The sequence below is a fragment of the Bos grunniens genome, chromosome 17 (assembly GCF_055505025.1).
Source record: "Bos grunniens cultivar Pamir isolate PY7600 chromosome 17, Bosgru_T2T1.0, whole genome shotgun sequence".
NCBI lineage: Eukaryota > Metazoa > Chordata > Mammalia > Artiodactyla > Bovidae > Bos > Bos grunniens.
In genome coordinates this window covers 48,629,559-48,655,362 of record NC_141181.1, presented here as the reverse complement: position 1 = coordinate 48,655,362, position 25,804 = coordinate 48,629,559, and the positions used below count along the sequence as shown (strand labels likewise).

The 25,804-nt window shown below is 45.7% G+C and overlaps 1 protein-coding gene and 1 non-coding gene across 5 annotated transcripts in view; both read left to right on the top strand.

Annotated features, from left to right (window-relative positions):
- The first annotated feature begins 2,337 nt into the window (after positions 1-2,337).
- GLT1D1 (glycosyltransferase 1 domain containing 1) overlaps positions 2,338-25,804 on the top strand; it is a 118,945-nt gene continuing 95,478 nt past the window's right edge. For 3 of the 4 annotated variants that reach the window (XM_086345967.1, XM_086345972.1, XM_086345971.1), the window contains exons 1-2: positions 2,347-2,574; positions 22,403-22,551. In XM_086345967.1, coding sequence (XP_086202093.1) covers positions 2,507-2,574; positions 22,403-22,551 — 217 coding nt within the window. In that variant the 5' untranslated portion in view covers positions 2,347-2,506. Of the gene's footprint in view, positions 2,575-22,402; positions 22,552-25,804 lie in introns of all 4 variants that reach the window. The other variant, XM_086345968.1, reaches the window with a different exon arrangement.
- TRNAE-UUC (transfer RNA glutamic acid (anticodon UUC)) lies at positions 9,055-9,127 on the top strand. The gene has a single exon. It is a non-coding gene; the product is annotated as a tRNA-Glu (tRNA).

Genomic DNA, 25,804 nt, shown 5'->3' with positions numbered 1-25,804 from the left:
AAACAATGGAAACAGTGGCTGACTTTATTTTGGGGGACTCCAAAATCACTGCAGATGGTGACTGCAGCCATGAAATTAAAAGATGCTTGCTCCTTGGAAAAAAAGTTGTGACCAGCCTAGACAGCATATTAAAAAGCAGAGACATTATTGTGCCAACAAAGGTCCATCTAGTCAAAGCTGTGGTTTTTCCGGTAGTTATGTATGGATGTGAGAGTTGGACTATAAAGAAAGCTGAGTGTCGAAGAATTGATGTTTTTGAATTGTTGTGTTGGAGAAGACTCAAGAGTCTCTTGGACAGCAAGGAGATCCAACCAGTCCATCCTAAAGGCAATCAGTCCTGAATATTCATTGGAAGGACTGATGCTGAAGCTGAAACTCCAGTACTTTGGCCACCTGATTCAAAGAACCGACTCATTTGAAAAGACCCTGATGCTGGGAAAGAGTGAAGGCAGGAGGAGAAGGGGATGACAGAGAATGAGATGGTTGGATGGCATCACTGACTCAATGGACATGAGTTTGAGTAAACTCCAGGAGTTGGTGATGGACAGGGAAACCCGGTGTGTTGCAGTCCATGGGGCTGCAAAGAGTTGGACACGACTGAGCACAGGTCAGGAAGCAACAGTTAGAACTGGACATGGAACAACAGACTGGTTCCAAATAGGAAAAGGAGTTCATCAAGGCTGTATATTGTCACCCTGTTCATTTAACTTATATGCAGAGTACATCATGAGAAACGCTGGACTGGAAGAAACACGAGCTGGAATCAAGATTGCCGGGAGAAATATCAATAACCTCAGATATGCAGATGACACCACCCTTATGGCAGAAAGTGAAGAGGAACTCAAAAGCCTCTTAATGAAAGTGAAAGTGGAGAGTGAAAAAGTTGGCTTAAAGCTCAACATTCAGAAAATGAAGATCATGGCATCTGGTCCCACCACTTCATGGGAAATAGATGGGGAAACAGTGGAAACAGTGTCAGACTTTATTTTTCTGGGCTCCAAAATCACTACAGATGATGACTGCAGCCATGAAATTAAAAGACGCTTACTCCTTGGAAGGAAAGTTATGACCAACCTAGATAGCATATTCAAAAGCAGAGACATTACTTTGCCAACAAAGGTTCATCTAGTCAAGGCTATGGTTTTTCCTGTGGTCATGTATGGATGTTAGAGTTGGACTGTGAAGAAGGCTGAGCGCCGAAGAATTGATGCTTTTGAACTGTGGTGTTGGAGAAGACTCTTGAGAGTCCCTTGGACTGCAAGGAGATCCAACCAGTCCATTCTGAAGGAGATCAGCCCTGGGATTTCTTTGGAAGGAATGATGCTAAAGCTGAAACTCCAGTACTTTGGCCACCTCATGCGAAGAGTTGACTCATTGGAAAAGACTCCGATGCTGGGAGGGATTGGGGGCAAGAGGAGAAGGGGACGACAGAGGATGAGATGGCTGGATGGCATCACTGACTCGATGGACGTGAGTCTCAGTGAACTCCGGAGTTGGTGATGGACAGGGAGGCCTGGCCTGCTGCGATTCATGGGGTCGCAAAGAGTCGGACACAACTGAGCAACTGATCTGATCTGATCTGAGCAACTGAAATGAACTGAACTGAACTGAAGTTCCTTACTTTGCTTCTGCCTTTTAGTTATAATAGCCTCTCCCCTGCTCCTGTTTGTGGCAAGCTCCTGGCCACTTCTGGTTCAGTACTGCCCAATGGGAATGAATTTTTGCTTAAACTTAAAATTATGCCTTAGTTTATCTCAATACCTCCAAAGAAGGCAATGGCTTCTTAGCTCAGACAACTGTGGGAATGGTGGCTGAATATTGCAAGATCTCTCATTTTCAAAAGATATCAGAAATCCCACATGGTGGTACCCATGGGAGTGGATTTCAGGTCAACCTGATCCCCTTGGGAGTCCACTAATGGCCTCCTCTGGTTTCTGTAGGAGGGACTTGGTCATCATCCCTTGTGCCAGCCGCCGTGGAAAGGGACTCGCAACCCTCGGTCCCCAGGGGAGCAATGAGCAGCCACCCTGGTTCCTCTGAGTGTGTGTGTGTGTGTGTGTGTGTGTGTGTGTGTGTAGTGGGGAACCTGTGGCTAACCCTGGTCCCTGTGGGAGGGGATTGTGGCTACCCAGCCCTCCTTGTCTAAGTGGGAAGGGACCTGTTATCTCAGATTACAGGCCACATGGATGCAGACCTATGTTCACTCTGGGACCACCAGAGGAGCCTCTTCTGGTTCCCATGTAGGGGACCCGCGGATGCCCCGGTGCTGGTCCCATGGGAGGGACCTCGCGGACGAACCCCCACCCCCCACCTTTCCGGGCACGCGCCCCACTCGCAGCCCCGCACGCCCCAGAGTCCCGGCGCCGGAACCGGCGAGCGCGGGCGCGGCCTGGGGAGCGGCGGGCGGACTGACTGAGCCCGGCCGCCCGCCGCCCCCGTCCGCGGCCCCACTCCCGCCCCGGGCCCGGCTTCGGTGGGCGGTGGATGGCCGGGCAGCGGCGGCGGCATGCGGCTCCTATTCCTGGCGGTGCTCCGGCGGCACACGGGCAACGCAGTCACCGCCCAGCGCGTCCGGTAGGTGCGGCTGCGCCCGGGGCCTCGGCGAGGGCACCGGGAGGGGGCGGGGAGGGGTCGGCCTGGCTTCCCCGACCGAACCGCGCGCCCAAACGGACCCGCCGGCGGGCGCGGGGCCCGGGGAGCGCGGGGCTGCGAGGCGCGCGCTGGCTCGGCTCTGGCGCGGGGGCCCGGGCCCTAGCCTGGCGGTCCGATTCTGATGAGCCCCCCAGGGCCGCTCGGCGGGTGATCCCAGTGATACCCGGCACCCGGGTGGCCCCGTGAGGCAGCGCGGCGGAGGCTTCTCGGCGCTCTCCGCGCGCATCTCGCCGGGGCCGCTTTCAGGGATGCCCCCTATTGATTGTGAATGCCTTAGGTTTGGGGAGACAGCAACGAAACCCCGAGTCGGGGCTTCCGGACGCCACATTTCAGTGGGGACGCTAGAGGAAGAGTAAAAGCATATGGGTCCATGTATACAGTGGTACCTATAGACCCATATAGACACAGGCCAGGGGCCGCGTGTGCGTGTGTGCCGTTTCAGGCAGGATGCTCAGGGAGGCCTCCCTGTTGGAGTGACATCTGCGCAGAATCCTGGGTGCCAGGAGCGTTCCTTGAAGCCGGGGCGGCCTGGCGGGGTGTGGGGGGAGGGCGGGTGGCTAACCAGGATTTCCAGGCAGAAGGCGCAGCAAAAGTACAAACCAGTGTTCCTGCATCCTGCCATCCTAAGTACCTTTCCTTGGACTTACCTGGTGGTCTAGTGGTTAAGAACCCACCCTGCAATGCTGAGGATGGAGGTTCGATCCCTGGCGGGCAAAGTAAGATTCCACAAGCGCTGTCACATGGTCAACATACCCACCTCACCTACCCACACGCTAAGAAACAAACTAGTCTTCTCTCTTCCTTACCTACCCCTCTCCCTGCCTGGCTATCTTCTTAACCTTGTCTTTTAATGCAGTTGCAGTTTTCTTGTTTTCTAGATTTACCCCTCTACTTTTTCTCTTCTCCCTGCTGGAAGGTAAAAGTCCTCAGGGCAAGGAGGGAACTGATTAGTGCCTGAAGCTCAGTTCAGTTCAGTTCAGTTCAGTTGCTCAGTCATGTCTGACTCTGCAACCCCATGGACTGCAGCGCGTCAGGCTTCCCTGTCCATCCCCAACTCCCTAAGCTTGCTCAAACTCATGTCCATCAAGTTGGGATGCCATCCAACCATCTCATTCTCTGTCCTCCCCTTCTCCTTCCTTCAGTCTTTCCCAGCATCAGGGTCTTTTCCAAAGAGTTGGCTTTTCACATCAGGTGGCCAAAGTATTGGAGCTTCAGCTTCAGCATCAGTCCTTCCAATGAATATTCAGGACTGATATGCTTTAGAATGGACTGGTTTGATCTCCTGGCTGAAGTTTCATAGCAGCCTTTTTTTTTTTTTTTTAGGCAGAGTGACTTGCTTCATGTAATTTCTCAATTGACTTCCCCTCTGTGAACCTGCTTCCTCATCATGAGAATGAGTGATGGGGCTGTGCCTACCATTTACAGTTTTTCCGACCAAAATTTTCACCATACAGGTTTAAGGTAGTAACACTGCCATCACTCATTTGGAAGGCAGCTGTGCTTGCCACTACTTTTATTTATTTTTTTCCCATGCTGTGCCACATATGGGATTTTACTTCCCCAACTAGGGATTGAACCTGTGCCCCCTGCACTGAAAGTTTGGAGTCTTAACCCCTGGACCACTGCGGAAGTCCCAGTCATTACTCATTTGGACACAAGTAGCCAGGAGGCACACAGTGGTCTTCACCCTCATGGAGCACATTCTGTGAGAGGAAGAGAGATTTGGGGATATTAACCAGAAATAAAGGAGGTGATTGAGGCTGTGGATGCAGAGAAGGGCTCTCTCAGGAGGTGACATTCAAATAAAGACCTCAGTGACAGAAGGGCTCACCCGCTAAAGGGCTTCCAGGGGCACCAGACAGGCACTGCCACAGACATGTAGCAAGGGTGCAGGGTCCTTTAGTTACTGTGTTCTTTTTTTTTCCTGGTTGTACAGGATGCAAAATATTGCTTTGGTCGGTCTCTCATCAGAGCCAGGCTTTGGCCTCCCCTTCACGCACTCAGGAAGATTGCTGGGGATGGGAGTAGAAAAGGGGAAAAGCAGAAGTTGCTGGAAGATATCTTTTGTCTTGTGAAAGCCTGGGTTCCTTGAGGAAGTGATGCTGTGTATCCTGAAGGGGAGGGGAAGGTTTCCTTGGCAACAAACTTCCCTGGGAGCCAATTACCAGAAAGCAGTGAGAGCCAGAGGTTCAGACTTTCTCTGAGGGAGACTCCTGTGATCCTCCAGTGACCCTGGGCCATGGGAGAGGGAGCCCCTCAAATGAATAAGATTGGGGTTCCGAACCATCAGTCTACCTGGGCAGGCTGAGTTAGATAAGACTGGGCTTACAAAAAGGGGAAATGGGTCCATTCTTGCACACTCAAGCTTGTAGTTGTGAATGAACACCCGATATATAAATGGTGATGCTGACTTGCGATGGGCACATCCACACGGCACAGGACGACATACAGGGCACTCTGGGAAGCTATCCTGGGCTAGACTTAGGCTGGTTCAGATCTCCTGCCTTCACTTGCCATCTTCCCTGCTTAAGATCTCTAAGATCTAGGTCAGGTTACATGATCACAGCTCAAACCTGCCACATAGGCTTGTTGTTAGGATCAAATGTGAGTGTTTTGAAACAGGGTGTGGTACTCAGTACGCACTCAGTAAACATGGGCTGGTTATGAGACTATGTACCTTAGTTGGCAAAGCAGGGAAGGGTCAGTGTGAACGGGGTGGTGTCTCGGGTTGCGGGGAAGCAGGTGGGATGTTGGTAAAAGCGGATCCCTTCTGAACCAAATTGTGCAAACTAAGCAGTACAGAATATTCTAGGTCAGTGATTTTTTTTTTTTTTTTTGGCTGCATCTTGAGCAATGCAGGATCTTAGTTCCCTGACCAGGGATTAAACTGGTGATCCCTGCAGTGGTTAAGCTTGGAGTCTTAACCACTGGACTGCCAGGGAAGTCCCATAGGTCAGTGCTTCTTGATGGGAGCAGAGGCCAAGAAAATGTGTGACGGAGGAGGGAGTGATTTTCCCCCGAGAACATGGAGCAATACCTAGAGGTATCTTTGGTTGTCACAGCTCCCGGCATCCTGTGAGTAGAGGCCAGGGATGCAGCTAAACACCCTCCAATGCACAGGACAGCCCATGACAAAGACAGAATGAGCTCAAAATGTCAGTGGTGCTGAGGCTGACAATCCCTGCTCTTGGTGGAGTCAGCAGATGTGGCTGGAGGGGTAGACCCAAGTCACGAAAGACCTTCAGCTATTCATTTATTTTTAGCTGTGCTGGGTCTTCATTCCTTTGAGGGCTTCTACTCTTTGGTTACAGTGTACCGGCTTCTCATTGCCGAGTTTTCTGATGTTGTGGAGCAGGGGCTTTAGGGTATGTGGGCTTCAGGAGTTACAGCTCACGGGCTCTAGAACATAGGCTAGTAGTTGTTCAAGGGTTAGATACCTCACGGCATGTGGAATCTTCCCAGACCAGGGCTCGAACCCTTGTCCCCTGCATTGGCAGGCGGATTCTTATACACTGGACCACCAGGGAAGTCCTGTTTGCAGAATTTTAAAATACCCTAATCAAGGCCTACTCTCTGGGATTGTCTCCTAAGCCCCATGAATGTTAGAAACCTGCGTCAGAGGTTTGTTCACCAGCATGCAGCGTTTCATAAAGAAGAGAACTGTTTAGGGTACGTGGTTTGTTGCACGGTTATGGGGGCCTTTGTGTGGAGGAGAATCAGGGAGCCCTGCACACCCAGCAACCCTGCTGTCTGCATCTCCCTTTGGTCAGTGTCCCCACTGTGTCACCTGGCTCAGCTAGAAGCCAGGTCCAGTGAGAGAATCCATGTTTCCCTCCTCTCACTTCTAATCCCCTGAGGCTTTCAACAATTTCCAGAAGAACCTCCAAATCCTGAGGACCCTCTGAGCCAGGCGAATGGGTTCAGGTCAGTTCCTCACAGTAAAGGTGGAAATTTAAATTGCACAAGTTAAAAAAAAAAGTCATAGCATTCTCTTTGGGACAAAGTAATGGGAGATCAGTGTCAAAGGACACCTCCTGTTAGGCTAAAATCAATAACAGGGTCAAGTAGTAGGTCAGAGATCCTACACCTCTAAACTCAAAGGTATTTACTCTCTGGCCATTTCCAGGGAAGGTTTGCTGACCCCTGCTCTAAATCAGACCATCAGAGACTTGATAGATTACTACGTCCCATACCTAGAGTTTTGTCTGTGGTGTTGTAGCCATGCGTTCCGGGAAACAAATTCACTCAGGACAATGCAGATAGCGGAGTGCAGTTTATTACACCGGTGGGCCCAAGGCAGTTTATTACTCCTCTTGGCCAAGGACCCTGACCAGTTTTTGTGAAAACCTTATATACCCTAAGTGTACTTGCTCAAACCCACCTCCCCAAATTCCTTGAAACTAGTCTGGACAAGGTAAAAGAGATATGATCAAAGTTAACCCATGATTCATGTGTCACAAGACTAGGTAAACAGTGGACATTTATCAATAGGCCTGTGGTCATATCCCAATAAACATAATGGAATTTACCACTTTGTTCTATTACAGAGATAATTAGCATATTCTTTTAGGCAACGGAGAGTCCAAGTACAAGTCCTGAGGCTCTTTTATCCGGGGTGGGGTCTGGTTTTCCATTGGTATGCCATTTCTACAGACAAACCGGGCACAAAGTTCAGAGTCCATTGGGAGGGTGAGCCTGGCCTAAGATGGAGTCCAGCTCTGTCTGTGTCCTCCTTCAGTGCGGCTAAAGGTTTAAGGATGTCAAGTGCAAATTGGCACTTGCCAAGAGCGCTGCCAGCGACTGAACAAGGGCATTTGCCATCTGCCTCTGTGGAGATTGAACCCTGTGCTGCTTTAGCTGTTGACCTTCAGCGCCCCCTGAGGGAGTTCAGGGTGGAGTGAGGACTGTGTGCTCCAGGGAATCTGGTGGGACAGGTCTTTAGATAGTCAGATATTTTCAGGAACAGATTTTATGATCCCAGTCCTTTTTGTTTGTTTTGTTTAGTTGCTCAGTTGTATCTGACTCTTTGCAACCCCATGGACTGCGGCATGCCAGGCCTCTCTGTCCCTCACCATCTCCCTAAGTTTGCCCAAGTTCATACCCATTGCATTGGTAATACCAGCCAACCATCTCATCCTCTGATGCCCTCTTCTCCTTCTGCCCTCAATCTTTCCAAGCATCAGGGACTTGTATTGAATCAGCTGTTCCCTTCAGCTGACCAAAATACTGGAGTTTCAGCTTCAGCATCAGTCCCTCCAATGAGTATTTGGAGTTGATTTTCTTTAGGATTGACTGGTTTGATCTCCTTGCTGTTCAAGGGACTCTCAGGAGTCTTCTCCAGCACCACAGTCAGAAGGCATCAATTCTTCAGCACTCTGCCTTTTTCACGGTCCCGCTCTCACAACCGTAAGTGACCACTGGGAAGAGTATAGCAGTGACTATCAGGACGTTTGTCAGCAGAGTGTTGTCTCTGCTTTTCAACACACTGTCTAGTTTTGTCATAGCTTTCCTGCCAGGAAGCAAATGTCTTCTAATTTCATGGCTGCAGTCACCATCTGCAGTGATCTTAGAGCCCAAGAAGAGGAAATATGTCACTACTTCCACCTTTTCCCCTTCTATTTGCCATGAAGTAATGGGGCCGGATGCCATGATCTTAGTTTTTTTAATATTTAGTTTTAAGCCAGCCCTTTACTCTCATCCTTCACCCTCATCAAGAGGCTCTTTAGTTCCTCTTCTCTTTCTGCCGTTAAAGTGGTATCATCTGTATATCTGAGGTTGTTGATGTTTCTCCCGCTTCTCTTGATTTCAGCTTGTAACTCATCCAGCCCAGCATTTCTCATGATGTACTCAGCATATAGTTTAAACAAACAGGGTGACAGCCCTATCATACTCCTTTCTCAATCTTGCACCAATCAGTAGTCCCGTACTGAGTTCTGACTGTTGCTTCTTGACCCACATGTAGGTTTCTCAGGAGACAGGTAAGAAGGTTTGGTATTCCCATCTCTTTAAGAGTTTTCCACACTTTATTATGATTCACACAGTCAAAGGCTTTGGTGTATTCAATGAAACAGGGTAGATGTTTTTCTGGAATTCCTTTGCTTTCTCTATGATCCAGCAAATGTTGGCAATTTGATCTCTGGTTCCTCTTCAGATCCTCATGACTAGCAGAAAACCTTCTGTAAAATGAATGCTTAATGGTATTGAGCTCCGCCTTAACCAAAACCTTATATGTTAATCTTTCCCCACTGCCTCTTTGGAGCAGTCTCTCAGAGCTATCTGAGGTGTTGCCTCTCGGGCTGCAGTCCTCATTTTGCCCCAAATATACTTAACTCGCAACTCTCAAGCTATGCATCTTTTTAGTAGAAAAGAAAATGCAAGAAAAGAGATGGAAAAGAAGGAACTTCCCTGGTGGTCCAGTGGTCAGGGCTCAGCACTTTCACTGCTGAGGGCCCTGGTTCAATTCCTGGTTGGGGAATTAAGATCCCACAAGCTACCTATTTTGGCCAAAAAAAAAAGAACAAGAGGTGGAAAACAAGAAAAGGTGGTGAAAGATTGAGGCTTGCTGGGTCCACAGTTCTGGGACTTCCTTGGGGATTCAGTAGTTTAGACTCTACAGTTCTAATGCAGAGGGCGTAGGTTCAATTTAATTTTTAATTTTTTGGTGGGGCCCCAAAATTAAAAACAAAAAACCAGAATCACACAGCAGAGTAGGGAGTTCTAAAAGTTGGTGCTTGGACCAGGGCTCTGACACCAGAGTGAATGCAATGTCCCTGTGTTGAGAGAGCCAGACTTTGTACAGGAGTGTGTGGTTGTGTGTTCTCTTTTTCCTCCATCTGAAACACAGTGTGATTTTATTTGATGGGAAGTAGTTTAGATAAGAGAAGCAAACAGAAGACTTTGTGGAAATGCACTGGAGGGGAAAAAAAAAAGGAGGAAAGCAAATATCATCACATGTAGTACAGCCCTGACCCTACTGCCCAGGGACCCTCTGCTGGTATAGGTCTGAATTCTGCTGTAACCAACAAGTGTTGCTGGGGGTTTGGCTCTGCAGAAGAGCTCAAAGATACTGTTCTATGTACCCCTTGACATGGAACCAGGACCCTGTCCCAAAGCTGCAGTATTGTTTCTTGACTGCTCTTCCCGTGTCTCCGCAACCCCTCCCTTCCCTGATGAACAACTATTTGAACCTACTCTTTGGACCTCAGGGAAGGTCACCAAGGCTGTATGAAGCCTATTTCTTATAAAGACTTCCATACCCGGAAGCCCCACAGGGTCCTGCCCAGTTTCAGAAACTGCAGGTGTACATTAAGTCAGTGAGAAAAGGCTTTCATCTTTTCCCCTGATAAAATCATTGTTGCTTATTGTTTTCATTCAGCAAATATTTATTATTGCACATCTCCAGGGGCACAGAGCTGGGAAGGCTCTGGAACAGAGGAAGACAGGTTAGCCCTGCAGAAGCCAGCAGCTGCTCAGCCAGAGAATTTTTAGCACATCAGCTCAACGCTATGCCGTCATTTGAAAGAAGGTTTCAGCATTCTAGCACGAATGTACAATCACACAGATTCTTTAATTACAATATGATCAATGCTAGGAAGAACTGCCAGGTGGAAAGAGTGTGTTCCACCTGCCAATGCAGGAGACGCAAGAGACGTGGGTTTGATCCCTGGGTCGGAAAGATCCCCTGGAGTAGGAAATGGCAACCTGCTCCATTATTCTTGCTTGGAAAATTCCATGGGCAGAGGACCCTGGCAGGCTACAGTCCATAGGGTTACAAAGAGTTGGACATGATTGAGTGCGCTCACACACACACACACACACAAGAGTGTGTTCAAAAGACAGATCTATTTCTAGAGGGTCTGGGAGGCTCCCCAGAGAAATAGCTTTTCCTTTCTCATGCAGTTTTTTTAATTGAGATATAATTCACATACCATAAAATTCACCCTTTTAAAGCATCCAATTCAGTGGTTTTTAGTATATTCATAAAGTCACACAACCATCACCACTATCTCATTTCAGAACATTTTTGACCATCTCAAAAGGCACCCCAGACCCATTAGCTGTCATCCTCCCCTCCGCCCCCCAGTGCCCCTCCCCAAGCTCCAGGCAGCCAATAATCTTTCTGTCCCCATGGATTTGCCTCTTTTGGACATCTCATATAAATGAAATCATACTCTATATGGTCCTTTCTGAAGGCTCTGCAGAATGCATCAGTACTTAATTCTTTTATAGCGGAATAATATATTCCATTTATGGCCATATCACATTTTGCTTGTCCATCCATCAGCTGAAGGACATTTGAGTTGTTTGCACTTAACTAGCTACTATGACTAGGGCTGCTGTGAATGTTTGCATATGAGAAAAAAACTTTTTATTTATTTTTTATTATTTATTTACTTTGGCCACACTGCACAGCACGTGGACTATTAGTTCCCCAACCAGGGATGGAACACACGCCCTATGCATTGGAAATATGGAACCTTAACCGCTGGGTCACTGGAAAAATCCCAAGAGAAATAACTTTTTAAGCTGGAGCTTAAAACCTGTGGGTTAATTGGATGAAGAGGGAGAAAGGTTGGGAACAGCATTTCTGGCCAAGGGACCCACCTGTGGGGATGCCCTGACACAGGAAGCAGCTTGTGGAGTTGAGAAGTGGAGGCATCTGAAGAGTTAGCAAGAGAGGGCAGCTGCCAGGTGAAGGTTCTGATTTGAATGCTAGCAAGATTTGGGAGTGAGGGACTGAGGTGGGTGACATAGGAACAAAGGGAGAGTACAGGCTTGAAAATGATTTGGAAGGACCTGGGATGATGTAGCAGAGGAGAGAGATGATGTAAGAGATGTGGGAAAGAGACACATGTACCCCAATGTTCATCGCAGCACTGTTTATAATAGCCAAGACATGGAAGCAACCTAGATGTCCATCAGCAGATGAATGGATAAGAAAGCTGTGGTACATATACACAATGGAGTATTACTCAGCCATTAAAAAGAATACATTTGAATCAGTTCTAATGAGGTGGATGAAACTGGAGCCTATTATACAGAGTGAAGTAAGCCAGAAGGAAAAACATAAATACAGTATACTAACGCATATATATGGAATTTAGAAAGATGGTAACAATAACCCGGTGTACGAGACAGCAAAAGAGACACTGATGTATAGAACAGTCTTATGGACTCTGTGGGAGAGGGAGAGGGTGGGAAGATTTGGGAGAATGGCATTGAAATATGTAAATATCATGTAGGAAACGAGTTGCCAGCCCAGGTTCGATGCACGATGCTGGATGCTTGGGGCTGGTGCACTGGGATGGCCCAGAGGGATGGTATGGGGAGGGAGGAGGGAGGAGGGGGAGGGAGGAGGGAGGAGGGGGAGGGAGGAGGGAGGAGGGGGAGGGATGGGGAACACTTGTATACCTGTGATGGATTCATTTTGATATTTGGCAAAACTAATACAATTATGTAAAGTTTAAAAATAAAATAAAATTAGAAAAAAAAAAAGAGATGTGAAAAATTGAATATTTCCTGCCATACCAGTAGACAAGGACGTCACAGTCATTGGCGATTGCAGCCGCCACTGATGGTGAGCTGGTGAGCCCTGAGGATACTCAGGAAGGAAAAAATACCTGCCATCTATTAATAGCAGACATCAGACTGCAGCCTGAGGAATCTCAGGATGTGAAAACCGAGGATACTGGCCCCAGATAGCTGAGGTGCATACCAAAGGAATGATTTCACCAAGCCCAGACTCTTGCATCTTCCCAATACATAGAAAAGTCCTCAATTCCTTAACTTGAGATATCCGGTTTTCTTTTTGTTGTTGCTGCTATAATTTTCCTTTTTTAAAACATTTTATTTTGTACTGGGGTATAGCTGATTAACAAGCAACGCTGTGATAGTTTCAGGTGAACAGTGAAGGGACTCAGCCATGTGTATCCATGTATCCATTCTCCCCTAAACTCCCTTGTCATCCAAGCTGCCACATAGCACTGAGCAGGTTCCCTGTGGTATACAATAGGTCCTTGTTGACTATTCATTTACAATACAACAGTGTGTATAAGTCAATCTCAAACTTTGGAACTATCCTTTCCCTTCATCCATCCTCTGGGCAACCTGTAAGTTTGTTCTCTATGTCTGTGAGCAGGACTCTTGCTTTATCACTAAATTATCCTTTCTTATTTTATTTTCTATTTTTGGGAGTTTGTTTTTCTTTAAAAAATTTTTCTTTATTACTTTTTTGTTTTGTTTTGAGCAATTGATGGTTGCTTCTATTCTATGTTCCCTCCCTTCCCTAATTAATAACTGCTTGAGTCTGCTCTTTGGAACTCGGAGAGGGTCTAGGAAACGAAAGCCTTTTTCTACAAACAAGAAATAGGGGACAGGGAGGGGCTTTGTGACCCTCTGAGGTCAGAGTACTGTTGCTGTGGAAGGGATGAAGGGCCTCGGGGAAAGATCACCTCTGTGATTAGAGACCCTGATGGTTTATGAGAAGCTAGACAGGATTTTAGATCAGGAACAAGAAAGGCTCTAATCCGATGGTCTATAATAGTAACAGAGATTTGCAGCCTCATGTCACTGAAAACCCAACCCTAATCACATGGACAAGGAAAGGGATTTAGCTGCTTATCCTATAAAAAGTCTGAAGGTAGGGCAGACTTCGGGCATGATGTTACTTTTAAGATAGTATGGACGGGAGTCAGTTGCTCTCTCTGTCTTGTATCCACTTCCCATGCTTGTCAGGTTTTCTTTGCTGGCGCCTCCCAACTCTATATCTATTCAGTTTAAGCCCAGCAAGAAACAGAACTCTCCCTGCTGGCTCAGACAGTAAAGTGTCTGTCTGCAGTTCAGGAAACCTGGGTTTGATCCCTGGGTCGGGAAGATCCCCTGGAGAAGGAAATGGCAGCGCACTCCAGTATTCTTGCCTGGAAAATCCCATGGACGGTATCCCATGGACGGTGGAGCCTGGTAGGGTACCGTCCATGGGATCTGCAAAGAGTCGGACACAACTGAGCGACTTCACTTTCACTTTCAGCAAGAAACACAAGTCTGAGTCCCTGAAAGTGCAGTCCCAAGTCCCAGAGTGCCTGCCCTGGGCTGGTTGTATGCCTAGGTGGCAAGCTCTGATTGGATCCTGGAGTTGAGTGCTTCACACTGAAATGAGGGATGCGGATGTTCAAGGAAGAGGGGAAGTGGAAATGGATGTTATCGAAGTGTCGACAAAAAAGTGCAACGTGAGAGTTGCGAGCTAAGTTTTATTTGGGGTAAAATGAGGGCTGCAGCCTGGGAGACAGCACCTCTGATAGCTCTGAGAGACTGCTCCAAAGAGGCAATGGGAAGAAGGAAGATCAATAGGGGAGTTCAATGCAATTGAGCACTTACTTTACACAAGGTTTTTTGCTAGTCATGAGAAGCCGATGTCACCATGAAGGGATTTAGTGCTTTCCTAGATATGAAGAGATACAAAGTTTGGGATCATGATATCAGTTCCTGGAAATATCTATCTATCTAAAGACCTGTTCCACCAGATTCCCTGGAACACAGAGTGTCTCATTCCACCTTGGATTCCCTCAGCCTGTATTGAAGATCAATAGCTGCATCAGCACAGGGTTCAATCTCCACAGAAGCAGATGGCAAATGCCCTTGTTCTTGTTTGGTGGTGGTGGTGGTGGTTTAGTCGCTAAGTCTTATCCGACTCTTGCGATCCCATAGACTGTAGCCTGTCAGGCTCCTCTGTCCATGGGATTCTCCAGGCAAGAATACTGGAGTGCTTTGCCATTTCCTTCCCCAGGCAATCTTCCTGACCCAGGAATTGAACCCAGGTCTCCTGCATTGCAGGCAGATGATTTACCAACTGAGCTATGTAGAAACTGGCAAATGCCCTTGGCAAGTGCCAGTTTTTAGTTGACAGAGGTGACATATTTCAGAGTGAAAGCTTTACTGATACTTGTCAGTAAAGGAAAGAGGAAAAGCAGACCTCTGAACTTTTGAAGTTTTAGTTCAGTTCAGTTGAGTCACTCAGTTGTGTCTGACTCTGTGACCCCATGGACTGCAGCAAGCTAGGCTTCTCTGTCCATCACCACCCCCCAGAGCTTGCTCAAACTCATGTCCATCGAGTCAGTGATACCATCCAACCATCTCATCCGCTGTCTCCCCTTCTCTTCCTGCCTTCAATCTTTTCCAGTATCAGAGTCTTTTCCAGTGAGTCAGTTCTTCACATCAAGTAGCCAAAGTATTAGAGTTTCAGCTTCCAATGAATATTCAGGACTGATTCCCTTTAGGATTGACTGGTTTGATCTTGTAGTCCAAGGGACTCTCAAGAGTCTTCTCCAACACCACAGTTCAAAAGCATCAATTTTTGAAGATTTAAGGGAAAAATAAATGTTGTAGGTATCCCTTGACTTCCTACTTTAGCATTCTAATCCCCTATGATGCAAAGGACATCTTTTTTTGGTGTTAATTCTGGAAGGTCTTGTAGGTCTTCATAGAACCAATCAACTTCAGCTTTTTCAGCATTCGTGGTTGGGGCATTGACTTGGATTACTGTGTTGTTGAATGGTTTACTTAGAAATGAACAGAGATCATTCTGTCATTTTTAAGATTGCACCCAAGTACTGCATTTTGGACACTTTTGTTGACTGAGGGCTACTCCATTTCTTCTAAGGGATTCTTGCCCACAATAGTAGATATAATGGTCATCTGAACTAAATTTGCCCATTTCTATCCATTTTGGTTCACTGATCCTTAAAATGTCGATGTTCACTCTTGCATCTCCTGCTTGATCCTGTCCAGTTTACCTGGATTCATGGACCTGACATTCCAGGTTCCTATGCAGTATTGCTCTTTATAGCATCAGACTTTACTTTCATCACCAGACACATCCACAAGTGAGTGTCGTTTCCACTTTGGCCCAACCACGTCACTCTTTTTGGAGCTATTCATGATTGCCCTCTGCTCTTCCCCAGTAGCATACTGGACACCTTCCAAACTGGGGGGGCTCATCTTCTGGTGTCGTATCTTTTTGCCTTTTCATACTGTCCATCGGGTTCTCTCGGTAAGAATACTGGAGCGATTTGCCATTCCCTCATCCAGTGGACCACGTTTTGTCAAAACTCTTCACTGTGACCCGTCCACCTTGGGTGGCCCTGCATGGCATGGCTCACAGCTTCATTGCTATGCAACCCTCTTCTCCACGACAAGGCAGTGATCCATGAAGGAGTTCTAGAGCTGAAGAGGATGTAATCCATGTGTTTAGACATAAAGGGAGCCACTGTGTCATTTAAAACATTCTAGTAGTCACTTTAAACAAAGCAGAAACAGATCAAATTAATTTTAATAATACAGTCTTATGAACTCAGTATATCCAAATATTATTTCAACATGTTGTCAATACAAAAATTATGATTGTGCTGTATTTATTTATTTGATTGCACTGGGTCTTAGTTGTGGCATGCAAGATCTTTAGCTGTGGCATGCGAACTCTTAGTTGTAGCATGTGGGATCTAGTTCTCTGACCAGGGATCAAACCCAGGCCCCCTGCATTGGGAGTGCAGTCTTAGCCACTGGACTACCAGGGAAGTCCCTGTACATATATTTTACACTCAGCACATCTTTTTTCAACTTGCCACATTTGCAGTGCTAAGTTGGCTTTATTATTAGACAATGTAGGACTCACCCTGCAGATGGGACCTGTCTCTTCCATTTGATGTAGGACCCCTCATTTCTTGTTGTCTCCCCTTCGCCCCAAGTTCATTTACTTCATCAGTCTGAGCTCAGTAGTCTTTTGGGTTCAGGAGACCTGATCTAGATGCTTTACCTGTTTTGTGACTATATGTTTGCATTATTTTAAAAAGAGTGACTTCCTAACAGTTATCTCTCAAGTATAAGAATCCACTAGAATCACATTAAAAAGTAGATTCACTTTACAGTTTGCAGAACTCACCAAAGGAGATAATATGCAAGGTAACACCATGTCCCACAAATGTGCTGTTATTATCTCACTGCATTTATGGAGAGGCAAGGGGGGCAGTGTTCTCTCCAGTTTACTCTCCTGAGCTGGGGCTCACGGGTTCATGTGGGCATTGCCTTGACAGGTCTTCATCTTGCTGAGCTTCATCATGGTTTCAAGACCAGCATGGTTTCTCTTAACTTATCTGAACTTCCTTTCTTAAAAAAGTTTTTATTTACTTAATTATTTTTGGCTGCACCGGGTCTCTGTTGCTGCACATGGGCTTTCTCTAGTTGCAGTGAGCAGGGGCTATTCTTCATGGTGGTGCACGGGCTTCTCATTGTGGTAGCTTCTCTTGTTGCAGAGATAGGGGTCTAGGGTGCAGGCTCAGTAGTTGTGGCTTGTGGGCTCAGTAGTTGTGGCACACAGGTTTAGTTGCGCCTAGGCATGTGGGATCTTCCCGGACCAGGGATTGAACCCATGTCCCCTGCATTGGTAAGTAGACTGTCAACCACTGGACCACCTGGGAAGTCCCACGTCTCAGAACTCCCTGAAATAGTATCAGAGTGTGACATCTTACACTTCAACACAGGTAGCTTCACCCCACCAGTGACACGACATTCTTTCCCCCTAGGTGAACCATAGTTGAGCCAGGTTGACATCACGGGACAGTAATGTCAACACCAGGTTGACATTAGGTGCAATGTTCTATGAGAATCAGTGGGCGCCGCCACCTCCTCACACTTAGAGGCCCACAAGGTGAGATGGCCTTAAGAAATATTAGATTCCTGTTTCCTGTCTCAGGATCATGCAGGGGCTCATGGCTATGGAATGGGATGCAGTTCGTGTGGCCTGCCCTGTATCAGTTTTTCTTGCCTTTTTTTTTTTTTTTAATGGAGACATCATAGCTTATCAAAATCCACATAGGCTAAACACACAAATGATTAAGCTCTGTTTGTGCACTCAGTTAAATATGATGGCTTTCAGCCAAGTGGAAGCAGATAGAGTCCTACTGAATCTTTGAATCTTGAGTCAGGGATGTGCAAGGAGGTTTAGTCAATTTCTAGAACATGCTCAAAGTCTCTTAATTTGTTGGAGATGCTTTTGTTCTCAAAAAAAAAAAAAAGCCTTCGTTAAGCCAAATAAGCCAGAGTTCCTGGGACATAACAGGTGCTTGGGGAATTTATTAGTTGAATCAAGTTATTACTCATGACAAGTGAAGAGTGAAAGTCACTCAGTCATGTCTGACTCTTTGCGACCCCAATTCTCCAGGCCAGAATACTGGAGTGGGTAGCTGTTTCCTTCTCCAGGGGATCTTCCCAACCCAGGGATCAAACCCAGGCCTCCCACATTGCAGTCAGATTCTTTACCAGCTGAGCCACCAGGGAAGCCTAAGAATAATGGCATGGGTAGCCTATCCCTTCTCCAGTGGATCTTCCCGACCCAGGAATTGAACCGGGGTGTTCTGCATTGCAGGCAGATTCTTTACCTGCTGGGCTACTGGGGAAGCCCAGTGATGCTGAAAGGTCAGCCTCTGTGCACTGGTGCCAAATCTGTTGCAGGAAGGGGGATCCCTTCCAGGGCCTGAGAGTGGGCTCTTGTCTAACACGTGGCAATGAATTGTTGGAGGAAATACATGTGCTGACAAAGCAAGAGACTTTTTTGGGAAGGGGACTTGAATGGGGAGCAGCAGGGTAAGAGAACCCAGGAGAACTGCTCTGCCACGTGATTCGCAGTCTCAGGTTTTATGGTAATGAGGCTAGTTTCCAGGTTGTCTCTGGCCAATAATTCTGACCCAGGGTCCTTCCTGATGGCGATTGCATGGCTCAGCCAAGATAGATTCCAGTGAGAAGGATTCTGGGAGGTTGGTAGGACTTAGGTACTGGCGTCTCCTCTTTCCTTTTGACTTTTCCTGAATTCTTCTGGTTGATGCTAACTTGTTAGTTCTACATTCCTTTTGAGGACCTCCTGTTTAACAGAACTCACGTAAGTGGTTACTATGGTGCCTGGCCAGGGCAGGTGGTTTCAGTCAGTGGTTCCCCTAACAAATCAAATCTCGGAGACAGAGTTTTGGGTGAAGTAGAAAAGAATAGCTTTATTGCTTTCCCAGGCAAAGGGGAGCCCTTGAAACTCTGTGTCCCAACCCTGAAGAATTTGGTGAGGATTTTTATAGCAATGGCTTCTTGGCTGTTCCTCTCTTGCCTCTGTATCCCCTTCCTTCTCTGATTAGCAACTGTTTGAACCTGACTTTTGGAACTCAGTGGAAGTCATGGAAGCTGAACAGAAAGGCTCCTGTGCCCCGGAGCCCCAGAAGGAACAAGGACAAAGCAATTTAAAAGTGTTATTTCCTTAAGATCTTATGGAAAAGCCAGAAAGAACTTTTTGGCCAACCTGATACAAATCGGCAGAAAACAAGGCTCAAGTCTTGGTCCATAGAGAATTAAGATTAAAAAAAAAAAAGACTATTTTTAAATATTTATGAGATCATAAAGCTAGTGTTGAAATGCCATTTGAAAATGCGTTTAATAGACAAAGAACAAGGCATTGTCTATACCCCGTCACCCAATCCAATATGCCCTGCCCTGTAGATTCTGCATCAGCCAGAAATCTCTCAGGTATAAATTTCCTAAGTAGAATTCAAACTGTTTCCTTTCCATTTCCCAACACCTTTGTTTTTGGCTTCTCATTTTAGAGTTTTAAAGATGGAATAACAGTCATTTCACAGTTATACTCTGAAGTTTGTGGTGTCCTTATTTTTGCATGATGTGTATTTTTAGGCTGAAGTGAGCAGATAACTAGACAGCCTGCAGGCTTCTATCCTGGTTCTGCTTAACAGTTACCATCATCATTTCTAAAGGAGTTGAGGGGGTTAGGTGGTGGTGGTAGGGGGTGGGGGGGTGGTCGAGGGGTGGGGGGCAGTGACAGTGGTCAATCAGCATTAACAGCAGAAATGACAAGATAAAGATACTCAATATGTTGTAAGAACAGAAGCCAACTCAAGTCTCCAGACCTTAGTTTTTCTTTCTTGGCAAGGTGATAGCTGCAGCCTTGCATTTAATTTACAACACAAAAGAGAAAACAAAGAGAGAGAGAAAAAATTCATCATTCACGTAGTAGTATCGGTGATGATTCTCGCCATATTTCCCAGAGTGGAGGTGGGCTTGAAGATTTGGATCTAATGTATCTTCTGAAGACCTGAGTTCTCCTGAGGCGCCCCCTGTGTAAGGAAGTTGGTCATTTTATGATCATTTGGATTGAATGTTCTAGATCCTTGTTCTTCTATGTTTACTCTTATTATTTGATACAATATTGCTCCTAAGTGCCACCCAGCTAACTCCTCTGATGTTCAGCTGAAGAATAACCATCTTTATTATCTCTGGAATTAGGGGGAAAATGGCTGTGTTAGGTTTGAACTTTGTACTCCAGTACCTTCTGGATGACTTAAGAACTTTTCAAGAGTAATTTTAAGTGTCCTTGATTGCCACTAATGTGCTGATTTTGTGTTTTTCTGTTTGTTCTTTTCCGATTTTGTTTTTGGAGTATAGTTGATTTACAGTGTTGTGTTCATTTCAGGTGTACAACAAAGTGATTCAATCATAGCTATATATTCTTTTTTCAGATTCTTTTCCATTATAGATTATTACAAGATATTGAGTATAGAGTCCCCTGTGCTATAGCAGGTCCTTGTTGGTTTTCAGTTCTGTAATAGGAGCTCTAAGTATGATGTGACTGCCTTGCTCATATGACTGCAGCCCAGAGGGATGGTGGTAGCGATAGGCTTGGAGAACAATGGAAATAGTGAGGGGACAGCTGCATTAGGAGCAGAGGCTGTCAAATTTCACTGAAGGGGGCTGGTGTTGGGGAATGTTGGGGCCATGTCAGGGGGCTCAGAAGGCATGATGCATTGGACATCCTCCAGATGGAAGGGCAGGACTGGAGCTAAGGATGGCAAGAGTGGGATGCACTTGGCCTTGCAGGGGAAGTGGGATATGAAGGGCACTGTGTGCTAGGCTAGGGCACTTGGCCTTGATCCCAGAGACACATCCAGCCATCACTGCTTGCTTTATTCAGTAAGCAAGACAGATGCATGCCCCATTCTCGCAGAGTTGACAATTGAGCTCTCTACTCTTAGCCATTTGAGGGTTTTAATCAAGGGAGAGGCCAAGTTGGATTGGCTGTACATTCACATGCTCACACACATACACCTCAAGCAATTACAAGAAGTTCCACTTATGAACATTGCAGATTTTAAAAAATGCAGAATGTGCATTCACATGTCTAACCATATAAGTTAGTCCTGTGTCTGGCATACATTGTCACATGTGTGCATTGTCTACAAGTTGGTTATGCTTTTGTGTACTTTACTGTGAGTACTATATGGAGGACAGAGGTGCAGTATCTTTATTTCAAGCCCAGGAAGTCTGGAAGCAAGCGCAAAAGCAGCAGTCATGTAACTGTTACTGCTGTACTTTTCAAGGTTCTGTACTATAGGGTTAAAAATGTTTTCTCTATTTTTTTGTGTTTGTTTCCTTTTTATGTATTATTTGTGTGAAAAGTATTACAAACCTATTACAGTACAGTAATATATAGCTGATAGTATTAGCTGGGTACTCAGGCTAACTTTGTTGGACTTACCAATAAATTGGACTTACGAACATGCTCTCAGAATGGAACTCATATGTACATTAGGGACTTACTATATTAAAAATAATGTATGTACCTGGTCAAAGTATCTAGCCATGCAAAAGGGTCTAGATGTGCAAAAAAGCTCTGGTCCCTGGATCTCTTTAGACAGAATCATTGTTACCTATTTCTTCTAAATCTTTCTACAGATATTCTATGCACACATGCTATATATACACAGGGTTCTTCACTTTGCTCTCTTTTCATTAACAGTGTGTATTGAGTTCATTCTAAATAATGTCACAGTGATCTGCATTTTCTTCACAGCATCAGGGCTTGATGGCCTCATACTCACTGTAATATAACTGGTCCCCTCCTGTTGCACACTGAGGACATGTGCTTACTTTTTTGCTTCCTCAGTGCTTACTCTTGGATGCATGTGTTGCACTCGTACCCTAGTGTGCTTTTAGATCAATTCTGAGAAGGGAAGTTATTTGAACACAGAGTTTGTGCATTTTAAATCTGCTAGTGGTTGCTACTTTGCCCACAGAAGAGCTTGTGCCTGTTTCCCCAGTATAGTAGTGTTTATTTCTTGAAGCCTATGGCAGACTTTCCAAATAGTCTACATTGAAAAGATGATCACATTAAAAAGTTGATCACCATTTTGTGTATGGAAAAGCCCAGTTGTATTATGAGGGGTATGGACTGTAATTTTATACTGATCTCTATTTGGGTTGATGGAACTTCTCTGGTGGCGCAGATGAGAAAGAATCTGCCTGCAATGCAGGAGACTGGGTTTGATCCCTGAGCTGGGAAGATCCCCTGGAGAATGGAATGGCAACCCACTCTCGTATTCTCGCCTGGAGAATTCCATGGACAGAGGAGCCTGGTGGGCTATAGTCCATGGGGTCACAAAGAGTCAGACACAACTGAAGCGACTAACATTTACTCTTTCTTTCCTGCTACCCTTGGTCCCAGCCCTGGTCCCAGTCCCAGTTTTGGTATTTGAGGCTGATGGATGAATGTCTTTTAGGTGGATTGCTTCTAGAGGACAATTCAGAAGATATGTATTATTAACTTTTGGTTTAATGAATCTTTTGATTGATTTAAAGTTTTGACCACAGCAGCAACATGTTCCATTTTAATTTTTTGTTTTCCTATCTTTTTTCTGTTTATTTTTTGATAAAGGGACCATCTAGAAGCTGCAGGTCATGTGTGTATTCTGAAAGATGCCTTTGACTTTGAAAGTCCATCTGAAATCTCAAACTTCATCAAGGCAGAAAACTTGGAGGCAGCTGTGGCTCTGCATTTGTATAGAGGAGGCAGACTTTTGCAAGGTAAGCCCCTCTCTTCGGGGTGAAATGCTAGCAGTCACGAAAACCAGCAGTGCCTATAAGGTCAACTTGAAACATAGATGAGACAGTTTATCCCATTTATCCGGCTCCAAAATGGAAGGAACACAATCATCTTTTCGGTGTGTTCTTAACAGATGGATTTTCTAAAATGATGTAACTACGCCAGTTGAGATTGGATGTATATCGAAGCTGTTTTTACTACATTAAGAGTCTTATCGTGAATGTTTTTGATGTGTTTTTCTTCACTCAAAATCTAATGTTCAAAAGTTAAAAATGGGGCTCTTTCACAAAATGTAGAAGTGAGCACATAGGAGAGAGTTTACTCAATTTATTAATGAGGAAACTACTAAGATGCTAAAGCCAATTTAAAGAGCATTTGGGGAGCTGAGACTTGAGTGGGCAATTTAGTAAAGACTGTTAGGATGAGGACTTCCCTGGTGGTCCAGTAGTTAAAAATCTGCCTGTCCATGCAGGGGACACAGGTTCAATCCCTGGCATGGGAAGATCCCACACACCTCGGGGCAACTAAGCCTGTGTTTCACAACTACTGTGCTCGCGTGCTGCAACTACTGAAGCCCATGCACCCTGGAGCCCATGCCTTACTGCAGGAGAGCCACTGCTATGAGAAGCCCGTGCACCCCAACAAAGAGGAGGCCCCGGCTTGTGGCAGTAGAGAAAGCCCGCACTTGGCAAGGAAGACCCAGTGCAGCCAAAAATAAAGAAATAATAAGGTTTTTAAAAGAATATTAGGATGGGGTTGGCTGTAGAACTGGTTAGTGTCCAGCAGGGCAATCACCTGTAAGCTTCGGGCTAAGCTCTCTGTCTACAGCAGCTTCCCACCAGCTCTGTGTTCTATACATGGTACTGTGTGTGTGTCATTGCTACTCTCCCAGTTAGTCCAACACCCCCTCCCACCCCGCCATTACCCACCCCATGTCCACATGTCTGGTCTCTATGTCTGCATCTCTATTCCTGCCCTGGAAGTAGGTTCATCTGTACCATTTTTCCAGATTCCACATATGTAAATTGATACAGCCACTGTGGAGAATAGTATGGGGGCTCCTAAAAAAGCTAAAAATAGAGCCATTATATGACCCAGCAATCCTATTACTGGGCATATACTCTGAGAAAACCATAATTCAAAAGGCCACGTACCCTAGTGTTCCTGGCAGCTCTATTTACAATAGCCACAATGAGGAAACAGCCTAGTGTCCGACGACAGATGAAGAATAAAGATGTGGCACATATGTACAATGGAATATTACTCAGTCATAAAAATGAATGAAATTGAGTCATTTGCAGTGATGTGGATGGATCTAGAATCTGTCATACAAAGTGCAGTAAGTCAGGAAGAGAAAAACAAATATTGCATATTAACACATATATGTGGAATCTAGAAAAATAATCCTGGTATTTTTCTTGAGTGCTTGTTAATTTACAGTGGTCTCCCAAAGTTCCCTAGGTGTCCCTCTCTATCTATAATTCCCTACTGGGAACTCTACAACTACCTATATAACTATCTTAGTCTATTCCTAACTACAACTTCACAGAGTAAGAACTTTTAATTAATAGTAAATACTGAAGTCACACAACAGTCTTAGAAAACTAATCCACAGGGAACCTTTAAATACTGCTTTCTTGCACCTTGAAAGGATGTGCATGCAATCATTCTCTTGGCTTTATTTACAATTTTTGGATATTTCTTCTTTTCCCTTCCAAGGTCGGCTTGACTTCACTGAGAGCCCGGTGGCTACCGAGTGGAGGCAAGACAGATAATTTTGTTGTTGAGCCACAAGTGGCTTTTTCCAAACATGAATTAAATGACATGGCAGTGGCAGCTTTTCAGGAGATAGTATGTCACTTGAGGCCCTACATTATCTATAGTAATCATCATACAGGAGTAACACTTCACTCAGCAAGATGTATCAACTTCTGAAATTTTCAGACATTTCACTGCTAAAGGTGACTTCCTGTTTCCCTGCACTATCAGTTCAGTTCAGTCGTTCAGTCATGTCTGACTCTTTGCGACCCCATGAATCGCAGCACGCCAGGCCTCCCTGTCCATCACCAACTCCAGGAGGTCACCCAAACTCACGTCCATCGAGTCAGTGATGCCATCCAGCCATCTCATCCTCTGTCATCCCCTTCTCCTCCTGCCCCCAATCCCTCCCAGCATCAGCCTTATTAATCTTCTAGCTCTGTCTCCCGCTCCTGCACCATAGGAAGTAGGACCCTCTTTTCCCATATAGGTGTCGCCCAATGGTGCAGCGGTAAAGAATCTGCCTGCCAAAGCAGGAGATGCAGGAGACAAAGGTTCAATCCCTGCTCCGGGAAGATCCCCTGGAGAAGGAAATGGCAACCCATCCAGCATTCTTGCCTGGGAAATCCCATGAACAGCAGAGCCTGGCAGGCTGCAATCCATGGGGTTGCAAAGAGTCAAACACGACTGAGCATGCACACATACATATGGTATATTTAAGCACATAACTTAGTGATCTTTCAAAATCAGTGCTTATGCTGACCATTTGTCACTCCCAATCGTCTGCTGAGAAAAAAAATCTCATGGTTTCCTGAACCTGGCTTCTTAAAGCCACCTGATGTCTGTTCCTTGCTAGATTCAAGCCTAAAGCCTATTCTCAACAAGAAACAAAGGGAAAGATTTGTCAAAACCTTGATTTCTCCTTTCTGTGTAACATAATCACAGATCCCGGGAATTATGGATGGACATCTTTCAGGGCCATTATTTTAACTGCCACAGACCTTTCTCTGGTCCCCAAAGGTTCATGTCCATCCCATGTGCTAAAATCTTAACATCCCCCAAAGTCTAAGCCCCTGGCAGAAGGTAAATCATCTCTACATGGTCTGCTTTTCCACGTCTGGCTGTGTGTATTTTTGGAAAAGGTCACACCTGCCAATAGTAAGAAAGGCAAGCAATATAAAATGTTATAGAGAGAAAAAGTAAGTTTCTCTACCATCCCAGATTTGTGATCTTCTGGGTTCCTTTTTTTTTTTTTCCCCCTGCCACACCAAGCAGTTTGTGGGATATTAGTTCCCTGACCAGGGATCGAACTCGTGCCCCTGGCAGTGAAAGCATGAGTCCTAATCACTGGACCAGCAGGGAAGTACCCGGGGTTCTTTCCATAGAGGCAATGGCAGCTAGGTTTTTCTGCTTATCTTTTCACAGATATTCTTTGTACAGAGAAATTTATGTTGATCATTTTACTACACACATTGT